We start from the raw sequence: 12,213 nt of genomic DNA on the forward strand, positions 1-12,213 counted from the left end.
CCACCTCTCACACAGTTCAATTAGACAAACAATCCAAAAACTATTCTTGTACCTTTTAAAAAAAAAATCAAGAATCCTGAGCTTGGTAGTAAGAGCATAACCTTATATCTTCATAAAACCAATCATCAGAAAGGACGTGATGTCCTACTTACGAAAACATCCTCCTCCTTCCGTTCCCCCTCTCCCATCTCCCCTGTCCGTCCCCCCCGCCCCCCCCGCCCCCAGAGCAACCCAAAAAGTAGGCAGTAGAACACAATGACCTTTTTAAATGAAGGGGTACAAATTCACATTTAATATAGTATACAATATGATCAATAATACAATAGTTACTGCAAGCTTTATAATGTACAATTTATTTCAATGGCTGAACTCTTCAGTGGTTTTAGGAAATCAATTATGTGCCAGTAAAATGTCATGTTTTTGCATGGTTTCATGAAAATATAAAAGCTGTTTGTCTCTAACAAAAGCCATCCTCACTTAAATACTTTGTTTAATCTTTAAAAAGGCCACTGAAATGTATAAAATTGTCTGCGATGATGGGTAATATCAAATTAGGTGCCTCTTCACATGGCAATGACAGTGCATATAAACATTAATGTGAATAACGGGCGAGGTTTGCAAGTTATTTCATACACATTACTTTGGGCAGCACTCAGATAAATATAGGTATGTGAAATGTAGTGAAGCAGTTAATATGGATGCAACTTGTAATTATGGTGAATGCTATCAAATGAAAAAGGGAGGAAAAGGAAAAGTACTTTACAGTAGAAACTTTTGTAAAGATAGGGCTCCATATAATGTGTAATAGCTCAATTCCATATACCACAAAGTTAGCAGATTTTGTTAAACACTATTCTGGAGTAGCCTACTTTGCATTAACAGACATCTGCAATAAGGAAACATATTCAAGCATGCCATGTTGTGGTCCAAAAAAAAAACCAAAAAAAACAGTACACTTATTTATATATACAGCATCACTCAGTACCTGCTAAAATGAACGTGAAGGTTACAGTATTGAACATCTTACACTACAAACTTTAAAAAAAAATGTGACCAATAGAGGCAGAAAATGGGGCTCATAAAAGTATTCTAATTTCAACCGACTTTAAAGCATTTTATATAAGAAATAAATGCATATTGCACAAACAGTGAAAGCAAAATGTTCCACCTTGCATTTCAATTCCAGGTGGTTAGACCACACAGCACATGCTTGCTACACAAAGATGCAATCGAGACAGGCATGTGTACTTGTAACGAGAAAGCTGTGAAAACATCATACAGAGGGAAAAAATTCACACACACACACGCACATACACACGGACATGAATAGTTAAAAGGAAAAAAAAATACACATCCAAACTTTGATGTAAAGGAAATAAAAATGTAATATAGAAAAACTGGAAACCGTGGCACAGAACAAAACCAAAAAGTTGTTGAGTAACTGTCTTCTGTGATCGCTGAAAGCTTTTCTTGATGCAAAAGTGTTTATGTACAACTAAGGCTTACTGGTTAAATACGGAGGCAAATCTGGCCTTGAATACTTTCCTTAAATGCTGTAGTTGTAAACAAGATTTTTCAGTCATTTTATCTTCTCAGCAGCTGTATTAACATGAAACAATGAACTTGATACAAAAAAATAAAAAAAAAAACAAAAAACAAAAAAAGACCACCCAAAACAAAAACAAAAAAACCCAAAGACCATAGGTAAAGAAGGTGTTTGGCAGGATATCTGTAAATGACAGTCTCCAAGGACTCTTTCCTTCTCCAAGGTTTCCAGTGACTGCCAGCTATGGTCCAATGGAGTTACTGGTCATGGGCAATGCCTTTGCTTGCTGCTGGAGTAAAACCTTTTTTATTTGGAAAGTTTGCTTATAACCCTGATCAAGGCCCCATTTTCATCTTTTAGCCTCTGGTTGTCTGCTTTCAGGTCTGGAAGCATCTATTAAAAAAAAAAAAAAAGGAAAGATCATCATGTATGCTAAATTAAAACATGGAAATGAAAAAAGGCCATCCTGGAAAACACCCAAAACAAATACTGACTTATGGGAATTAAAGTTTTTAATAAATGTTATACTTCACCACAAAACAATAAGCAAACTGTGTCAGAGTTATCTAGGCTTCCACTGGATAAAAAACCAAGGGGTTGGGGGAAAAAGGGAACGAGCAAAAAAAAAAAAACAACCAAAACCAAAACACCCACCACTTTCTGGCTGAATTTGGGGGATGAAAATATTCTAATACCCTAGTAAGTGAAATGGAATAAATTGTACACTGGCATCTGTTTTAATCAGTTCTCAAAACCACACCCCAGGGGAAATTGACTTTAAATGCTTTGGTTTCCTGGTTGGAGATCAGCCTGTCCTACAACAGTCGGGTGAGTAGGCCTGGGCAGTTTATGCCTGTACAGTGTTCATTCATTCAAATCGAATTTACTGTGTGCTGAGCACTGTACTAAGCTGAAGTCCAACCACAGAGAATGGACCCTCATTTTCCCTTTAAACCTCAAACTCTGGTTTGGGCACACTTCTCTAATCTGTTTCATTATTCAAATTCAATACTTTTCTCCAAAGAATGACTACCTTTTCCAGGGCTTAAATAAGTGAAACCACAACCTATATCAGTGTTTATCTTCAACAACTGTTTAAACGATTGTTAACAACAGATTGATAACTGTTTAATGATTAACAATCTTGTCTCTTCGCCAATTAACAGGGCTCAACAACAACAACAAAAAAATCCCAGACCTGTAGGTCAGGTCTGTCTGTACAAACTGGAGAAATGAGAGAAAGAGGATATGAATCTTTCAAAATGCTGGTTCTCAGCGGCTGTCTTGTCAGAACAGACAGTAGAAGACACAGGTCCTTCCTCCCCTTATTTCCTACCATAAATGTTTTCGCTCCTGCTGTTGATACTATTTCACCCTATCCTATGAACTGAGGCTATTAAATGGATTTGTGCTGCATTTCTATTGGAGTGTAAGAAGGTCAAAGGCAATTTGGGTGAAACCTCGGCTTAAATATGCAATTTTCAACTAAGGGAAATAGACATTTTAAAATGGCACAAAATCCATGGCAAACTATGAGAGGAAAATTGCAGGTGAACCTCTGATGGGGAAAAATTACAGAGGATCTTGAAACCGTATGAAAAACACAAGAACTCAATTCTCAAATAAAGCTGTGCGCTGAACATTCTATTCTGATGAACTGGAAAAGAATCAAGTCAACAGCTTGTGGTAATGAAGTTCCCAAACATCCCTCTCCAATAAAAGTTCTGCATAATTGGGTTTTGCCTTTGACATCTATGACTTGAGCCTCGGGTATTTTTTCCTACAAGGCAAATTAGAAAGTACACATATGATAACTGTAGTTTCATTTGTGGAGATCAAATGTCGCACACATTTAGTGCCAGGCACTCCGTATTCATCTGTTTAGTAAATCCTATGGGCTTGGAAATATTTTCAAAGATTTAAACATCTACCTTGAGCTAAATTTTCAGCTAACTAAAAATCTGAGTGGCAGTAACTACGGAATTTTAAGTAAGAACTCAAGTGACTCTTGAAGATTCACTGTTTGTAAGCGATTTCTGTTCTTAAGTGGACACTGAACACTGGGATGCAAAAATGTCTGTAATAACTCTGAAATCTGAGGTCATCATGAAGACATTAGTGATTCTAAGTAGAATCCAAACTGGGACCAGAGAGAAAGCAAGGAACTGTTTAAATATATATGCCAACATCAATTACAAAAATTACATTTTAAGTTTCCTTTTCAGTTTCATAACCCTACTGATAATGGTTCTTTTTAAAGAGATGGTACGCTCTCTGCTGGGTAAGGGATCGCAGCTACCAACTATGCTATATTGTATTTTCCCCAGTGCTTAGTACACTCCTCTGCACATAGTGAGCACTCACTGGATGAATAACATTACTTGACTGAAACAGAAAAGAGAAACAAAGCTGTTGAATTGCAATTAAAAAAAGAAAAACCCAACCTGGCAGCGAGCCATGCAGATTGAGGTACAGTTTGCAATAGCAAGTCTGGATACACTTTGCCTAACTCTAAAGCACAGGCCTGGGGGTCACAGGGACCTGGGTTCTAATCCCAACTCCGCCACAAGTCTGCTATGTGAACTTGGGCAAGCCGCTTCACTTCTCCGTGCCTCAGTTACCTCATCTTTAAATGGGGATTAAGAGTGTGAGCCCCATTTGGGACAACCCAATCACCTCGTGTTAACCCCTGAGCTTAGACCAGTGCCTGGCACCTAGTCAGCGATTAACCAATACCCCAATTATTTTTTTATTTTACTAGACAACCCAACAGGTAAACAACGGTGCTATTAGGGCCGCTATCTTGAACGCTAAGAAGCATCATGCAGAATTAAACATTTACACACCAGTCTGTAGACATACAGGCGTTAATTGTACAAGCTGAGCCAAGACACTGTTGCTTAAGCAAAAACACCTGCCTGGATCTACCAAGGAGAAATGAAGAAACATAAATTTACAAGTCCACAGACTGAAGATGCCTACAGGACTCTGAGCGCTTGGCAACCACTCTGGTCAGGGCCCTATTCTCTGTCACCAGCCGCTCATTTAACTCCCTCAAAGTCTGAATCTGCTTTATTTGGTGTAGGTGCTGCGGGAATCAGAACACAAAGAAATGAGGATCAGAGCAACAAGATGAAAAAACAGAATAATAGGTATAAAAAGAATCAAAGGCAAGGCTAAATATAAAGTAAATCAGCGGTGTTCGTAAAAGTAGCCGTCAATATCTGGAGAGAGGTAACAACACATTCTGCAGTCCTTCATGGAAGGAGACATGTTCCTGAAATTTTCTTAACATTCTACACAAAAGATTAAGTTTTCTATTCACAGCCAGTAAATCAGCGTGTTCGAACCAAACTATACGGCACAGGAACGAATGATCGAGTTTTATCTTTAAATGGTCCACAGCTGCATTTGTATATAAATAGGGTACCCTTCAAAATGCTTTTTCTATTTTCAGTTTTCCTCATGTTAACAACTGCCACAGGTGCCACATAAATCCAACTAATAAACTTAAGACTATTTCTCCACTGCTCAAGAAAAACTATACACTAGTATATTAGGACTTCACTATCATTAACACAAAGGCATCCAATTCTCATAGAGTCATGCTAATGGTAGGTAAGGACAAAGCGGCAATGAAAATCAAGACAGCAACCTGATGAGTGATGATGCTTTGTCACCCTTCCGCATTCAACCCAAATGAAAAGCCAACTACAAAGGCAGAAAAATGGCCAGATAATCCCCAACTTGTGAAAATCAGCCTGATCATCCAGCCTTACAGCTGAGTAGCTAACGTTCTCTACAAGGGTATTCTAGAAAAGGCAACTTCTCAAATACACCTTTATACTTACTTTGAGCTCCTCTTCCATTTCAGATATTCTTCTTTCTAGAGCTCTTCGTTCCTACATTCAGAAAGGGCGAATTAGTAAAATTATGACAAAAAAATCACACGTTAAAGTTCAGATTGTGAGAGTGACACTCTAGGTTCATCGATCAAACTAGGAGCAGTGTAGAAATGTGTGAGGCCAGTGATGCGTAGGAAGCTTCGTAGTTTGAGAGAAATGTTTTTATTACATTCTACAGATAACGCCCCTTCATTTTTTATTTGAAATACCGACCGATACCATCACATTTTATAGCATGTCTGCTCAGATGCCTTTGAATTTTAGCTACGTTTGAAGAAGAGCTTAAACCATTCAGAAATAAAGAATGCACGAAAAAGTAAAAAGAAAAAAAAGAAAAGAGAGTAGTCTCAAGTGACTAAAGCAGAAAAGCATTTGCTGCCATAGACAAGCAAATGCAGCCAAATATGTACATTATACTTAGAATCGTCTATAAAGTGTAAGGCACACTCCCATTTCCACCAGCTCAAACGGTTTCCTTATACATAATTTACCCACTGGACTTTACAGTTTTTTACCTTGATTTCTTGGTGTGGTGCTAATGCAGTTAGTCTAATTACAAGCCGCTGCAAAATTTATTTTAGAATATTTTTTTCCAAGAAGTGATAGGCAAAAGCAACAAACAGTACTTTATTGCAGAGTGTCTTATTAGCATACAGGTGTTAGGCAAAGAAAACAGGCAGCAAAAACTAAATGTGCTGAAAAATTCGGGTTAGATCATACCGCCCAGAAGATAATGACTCTTGCCGGTCACCTTTCAGATACAAATCATTTGAATTTAGTTTAATCATACTGAAACTACTTTTACAGACATTCTGTTCCTCTTTCCTACATATCTTCAAACTGAGGGAGAGGGTCATTTACTTCAACTGTCAAACACATTCTTACTAACCTGAACCTTCTAATTACATGCCCACAAACACCATACTTAGTATCAAACATGCTTGCTAATACCATACACAAAAATGTCACCTTAAAAAAAAAAAGATTGAAGGTGGGTGGTATCGACTATAATCTAGCACTAGTCCTTTGGCTACTAGTAGTTTAATAAGTTAAAATGGAACACCGTTTTTTGTTTTTTAAAAAAATCATCATCTTCTAAAATGCAAGAAGCTCATTATTTTTCTTAATTAAAGCCCTTAATTTTAAAATACTAAGTTTCTGGTTAGTTGGATATTCATAAATAAAATTTAGTGTTAGTATATTAGTGAAAATATCTAACAAAAGATGGTATTTTGTAAACAATTAGTATTCATTTTTTTCTAGCATTTTATGGCTGATGGTACACAAGTAGTTTGCTTCGCTGTGAACACAAATGATTTTTGCTAGTAATAAAGGTCATCTTGCCCATGGCCTAAAATGTCATGAGCCTTGATAGAATGAGAATAGATTTTATGTCCCAGAAGCATGATCGAAAAATGTTTTTTAAGATCAATACATTCTCTATTTTCTCTTCACTACTTCGGTAGCAAGTTATGATATATGAAGGAAATATAGGCAATGAAGCAGGCAGAATAGCTGAGGTGATATAATCGAAACCGCCCCCCACCCAAAAACCCAATCTGAACACAGCTGTTCAATGTGAAGTCTAATTTTAATCTGAGTTTGCTATTAAAAGTCAGTCACGAATGTGGTTTTTCCTGAGCATTGAAATTACAAATTAACTTAGATCTGATATTTAAAAATCGATGTTTTGATTAAAAGCTCTGTAAGCATGAATAAAACACTTTCATTTTTTTCATGTTGATATCATCTGCCACTGGGAGCCCAACCATGGGGATTATTTTTTGCTGTTTTTCCCCTTAATTCAATATACCAACATTAGCGTTTATTCCGAGTATTAGGCGAAGCTAACATGCGTTGAGTGAAATGACACTCTTTAGTGCCATGCTTCTACTATATACAACCCTATTAAAGTTACAGTAGCTGTCTGATTTATTCCTATGGATTTGTTTCAACCAATCAGTAGTATTGGGGTTTTTTTTTAGTGATTTAATTTTTAATCATTTAAAAACAAAAACTGAGATAGTTATAAATTCCAAACCTGAATAGGACCCAATGAAATTCCCTGAAATCTATGTCTAAAAACTAATGGCACACCTGTTTCATATCTTCTCAAGTGAACTCTCAGAGATATTCAAAACGATGAGATGAATGGATAAAGTAGAAATAGGGAAAACAGAAAGATATGAGTTGTCACAAAATACGGGGGGATGCGAAGGAATGTTCTACCTTATTCTGGGTCAAGGATCAAAAATTTTAATTTAGGGCACTATAATTATATTGGGGAATATCAGTGATAATGATCCTTTTTTATGGTCAATACTACAAAACCATTAATAAAGACCCTTAAATCAGTGTTTATCATTTTGCCGTGAAACTTTTTATCATTTTTGTAATTTAAAAAAATTCAAAAGCCTCCTATTCTAAACCTCACGGGTGCTGATGACAGAAGCACCACAACTCTCACTTAAAATACTCTTCTTTTCCCCATTTTGTATTTCACATCTTGAATAATTGCTTTGCCATTGATAGGAGGCATTTATCAGCCTAGCAAGAAGTGGCAGCTGAAGACACCTTTATTTCCCATGGACTTTTGTGAATATGGATCTGAAAACGTACGGAAAATGATGTGTTACTCCTAGCATTTTACCCAAAGGAATAAAGAAAAGATCTCTCAAACTTCAAAGTTCTGTAATTTGGGTATATTGTGTCAAGTGGCAGTAACTAAATTACTATATGTTCACAGCGGACCTGAAACTTGGCTATTCAGAGTCCATTTTTCATCAATCAGCTGTTCGTGAGCTCTAACAAACAATTAACAGTATTTACTGGGTGCTTACTTTGTGGAGAGCACTGTAGCCAACAATTCAGAATGTACGAAATGATTTAAAAATCATACTACCTGACCACAGGAGTTAACAATCTAATGGGGAATATTATGTGTGTGTCAGAGATATGACGAAGAAGAAAATGTGTTTGTTGATGAGTAAGGGCTTAAGTAGAGGGTGCAAGTTGATATGAAAAGAAGTATGGAGAGTGATTATTAGCACACAAGGGCTGAGGTGGATTTGGAAGGATATAAGCTGGGGAGAATTAGAAAGAGTATAAATCTAATACTTTTTTTAATGATGGTGTCTTGCTTTTACAAATTTTAGTTCTTTTTGATTGTACTGTAAATATACTCTTGTATTAACTATATTATAGAGTTTAATTCAATCAAAGAAATCAATACCCTTTCAAGTGATCACAATTATGAAGGTGCTACAACCCCGGTTTTGAAATCTCGACTCTCTTATAAACCTAAAAAATTGCCCAAGAAGCTAAAAGAGAATGATTCATTAATGAACCGTGAGTGATTTAAATAATAAAAGCTGATTAAACCATTAAAAAAAAAACCCAATACTACTGATTGGTTGAAACAAATCCATAGGAATAAATCAGACAGCTACTGTAACTTTAATAGGGTTGTATATAGTAGAAGCATGGCACTAAAGAGTGTCACTTCACTCAACGTCTGTTAGCTTCGCCTAATACTTGGAATTAATGCTAATGTTGGTATATTGAATTAAGGGGAAAAATAGCAAAAAATAATCCCCAGCACTGTGACCAATAAAACATCAAAACTTACCCGTTTTTCCATTTCCAATAGTGACCTGTCGGCATATCTTTCCTGACGCTGTAACACAGGTTAAGAAATTAGTGTGTAGGAATGGGGGCTGAAGGAAGCATGGTGACATCATCCCAATACTTATTTCTATCAAAAATTTGAACTTAAAAAGTCAGGTTTATAGACAGATTAAGTAGTACACAAAATTTACTGACAAATAGAGCAGAAGCATAGCTTGGTAGAAAATCCCTAGGCCTGAGAGTCAGGGGACCTGGGTTCTAATCCCAGCTCTGCCACATGCCTGCTTTGTGACCTTGGGCAAGTTACTTCACTTCTCTGTGCCTCAGTTACCTCATCTGTAAAATGGGGATTCACTATCTGTTCTCCCTCCTACTTCAGATGGGGTGTCCCTTGTGGGGCAGGGACTATGTCTCACGTGATCATCTTGTATCTTTCCCAGCACTTCGGACAGTGCTTAACACAGAGTAAGCGCTTAACCAGTACCACAACTAAAGGAGTGGGTTGCATGTTGGAGCACATCAGAGAAATAGGGGATAATCAATAAATCAGTGGTATTTATTGAGTGCTTGTCGTGTGCAGAGCGCCAAGTTGGTAGACATGTTCCCTGCCCACAATGAGCTTATCTCTAGAGGTGAAGATAGATATTAATATAAATTCCAGATGTGTACATAAGTGCTGTGGGGTGGATAAATCACTTACTCAACTGATGGTATTTACTGAGGGACTATATGCAGAACACTGAACTAAGTGCTTGGGAGAGTACACTAAACACAATACATGCTCCGTATCCTCAAGGAATTTACAATCTAGTAGGGGGAGAAAGGCAGACATAAATTATTTATAAAGAGTTCTTAGAGTAGGAAAAAGACCAGAACATAAAACAGGTAGCGGTACAAATCAATGAATATACACTATAATAAATCAACAGGATTTATTGGGCATCTGCTGTATCAGAGCCCATTACCATTGCTTGAGATAGCACATGATCTCTGTCCTTAAGGAGCTTACAGTCTAGCAGGGGAAACAGGACACTAGAATAAATTATATATAGTGGGAAATAAGTATATTGATATGTACATAAATGGTAAGGTGGATGTGAAGGTGAAGGTAAAAGCTTAGAGGATGTGGAAATGCTGAAGTGACAGTGAAGGACAGAGGATGAGGAGATTAAATTCATCAGGATGTGAAGGGGGAGAGAATTCCAGGCAGGAGAGAGGGTACGACTAAGAGAGAGATGGGACTGAGGCACCGTGAGCAGGATGAGTGAAGAGTGACAGGTGCGATGCTGTGGGAGAAGGGCAAAGATAAGTTGGATTGGGGGGGAAGAGAGAAAGCTGATTAAAGTGCCTTAAAGCCAAAGGACAGGAATTTCGGTTTGACGTGGAGAAGAATATGCAACAATTGGAGATTTTTGATGATTCGGGAGTTGTGTGTAGAATGGTATGAAAGTGCCAAAGTTGGGGGCAATTATTTAAGTGCCAAAAGTGGGTCTTAGGTTAACCTAACTTGGAGTTTGGGGAATTGGGGATGACTTCCCGGAAAGGGGAGAGTTGTAGGAAGGCACGCACTGAAGATCGACAGCTGGAGTCCGGTCGGTTTGAAAAGGGAGGAATTTCCAGGCAGGGGGGGGATAAGTGTTAAGTAAGGGATTAGAAGTGAAAGAAGTGGAGAGACACGCAGTTGGCAGATGAGTTTGAGAGGAATAAAGAGTGTGAGCCGGAGAGGGGGAGGGGATGGCGTATTGGTGAAGACAGCTAGTATGCAATATGGGGTGGGCTGGTGAGGAATTTTTATGCAAAGGAGTTGTTTGGCTGATGTCAAGGAAGAGGGTAGCCACGGGGAGTCTTTGAGGAATGGTGAGATGTGTGACAAATTCTATTTTAGGAAGACAATCTGGGCAGTAGTATTATAGACTGAAGAGGAGAGAGGCCTTAAAGGATGGGGGTGTTGCTGACAGAAATGGGAAAGTTGGGACAAGTGGATTTAGGAGGGAAGACTAAAAGTTTAATTTACAAGTATTGAGTCTGAGGAGCTGGTGGGATATCCAAGTGGAGACATTTTGGAGGCAAGAGGAAACATGAGACTGAATAGCTGGAGAGAGGTTAGGTCTTTGGGCAGGGAATGTGTTTACCAAGTCTGTACTATTGTGCTCTCCCAAGCACTTATAGTCCAGGGCTCTGTACACGGTAAGCACTCAGTACACATCATCGATTGACTCGTGAGATGTTACTGGGAGTGATCCTGAAGGCCACCGTGACTCTTTGTGGTCATTTTGGTTGAAAATGGGCTTGGTGCATTAAAAGAAACAAAAATGAAGCACACATCGTTGTGTACCTTTCCCCAGCAGTAATGGAACTGGCAGAGAAGAGAGAGTATCGAGTGGCATAGTGCAAACTGATATCACTCTAACTGCTATGTGGCAGGTTCACAGTCCCGAGGCTTATGTCTGTTTTTTCTCAATACCATTCTCCAGACTGTAAGACCGTCGTGGGCATGGAACATATCTGCCAACTCTGTGGTGTTGTCCTCTCCCAAGCGCTTAGTCCGGTGCCCTGCACATAATACCTGCTCAATGATCATCACCACCATCAGCATATACGCAGCTGAAGTCACGGGAGGGGATGAGCTCTGGAAAGACTGTACACAACTTGTACAGCTGACACTTCCTCTGCTCTAAAACTAAATGAAATGTCACACACAAGGGCCCAAGACAACAGAGGTCATCCAACCTGATTACCCTGTATATACCCTAGGGCTTAGAACAGTGCTTGTCACAGGGAAAGTGCTTGTTACATCGTAAGTGCTTAACAAATACCAGCACCAACATTATTTTGGTTTTTAGGTGCACAATCAGCACTGCACAACGCACTGAGGTAGATGAGTTTCTAGGGGTTTCAGAGAAGCATTTAGGCACTATGTTTCCAAATTTAGTTTTAAAACCTGGCAGCAGAAGTTGTTAGCAAGGATTGGACCTGCCACACTGCCCTGTTCTGACAAGGCACTCGACACTGAATCGACGGACTATACTGATATGCAATAGCTTTAAGGAGGGTGTTGATGAATTTCTCACGGCAACCCAATTTGCTTGGTAATGGCCAGATATTTGCCAGTGGGGATCCATTGCTTTCCTAAGG

At 38.5% G+C, this 12,213-nt stretch overlaps 1 protein-coding gene across 10 annotated transcripts in view; it reads right to left on the minus strand.

Moving 5' to 3' along the window:
• Positions 1-256: 256 nt before the first annotated feature.
• Positions 257-12,213, minus strand: part of PPP1R12A (protein phosphatase 1 regulatory subunit 12A) — a 142,320-nt gene continuing 130,363 nt past the window's right edge. For 8 of the 10 annotated variants that reach the window (XM_029078477.2, XM_029078481.2, XM_039914103.1 and 5 more), the window contains 3 exons: positions 9,080-9,127; positions 5,398-5,448; positions 257-1,939 (listed from right to left, as the gene is read on the minus strand). In XM_029078477.2, coding sequence (XP_028934310.1) covers positions 1,853-1,939; positions 5,398-5,448; positions 9,080-9,127 — 186 coding nt within the window. In that variant the 3' untranslated portion in view covers positions 257-1,852. Of the gene's footprint in view, positions 1,940-5,397; positions 5,449-6,171; positions 6,203-9,079; positions 9,128-12,213 lie in introns of all 10 variants that reach the window. The other 2 variants (XM_029078479.2, XM_029078483.2) reach the window with 1 other exon arrangement.

Source organism: Ornithorhynchus anatinus, chromosome 14 (genome assembly GCF_004115215.2).
Source record: "Ornithorhynchus anatinus isolate Pmale09 chromosome 14, mOrnAna1.pri.v4, whole genome shotgun sequence".
Lineage (NCBI taxonomy): Eukaryota > Metazoa > Chordata > Mammalia > Monotremata > Ornithorhynchidae > Ornithorhynchus > Ornithorhynchus anatinus.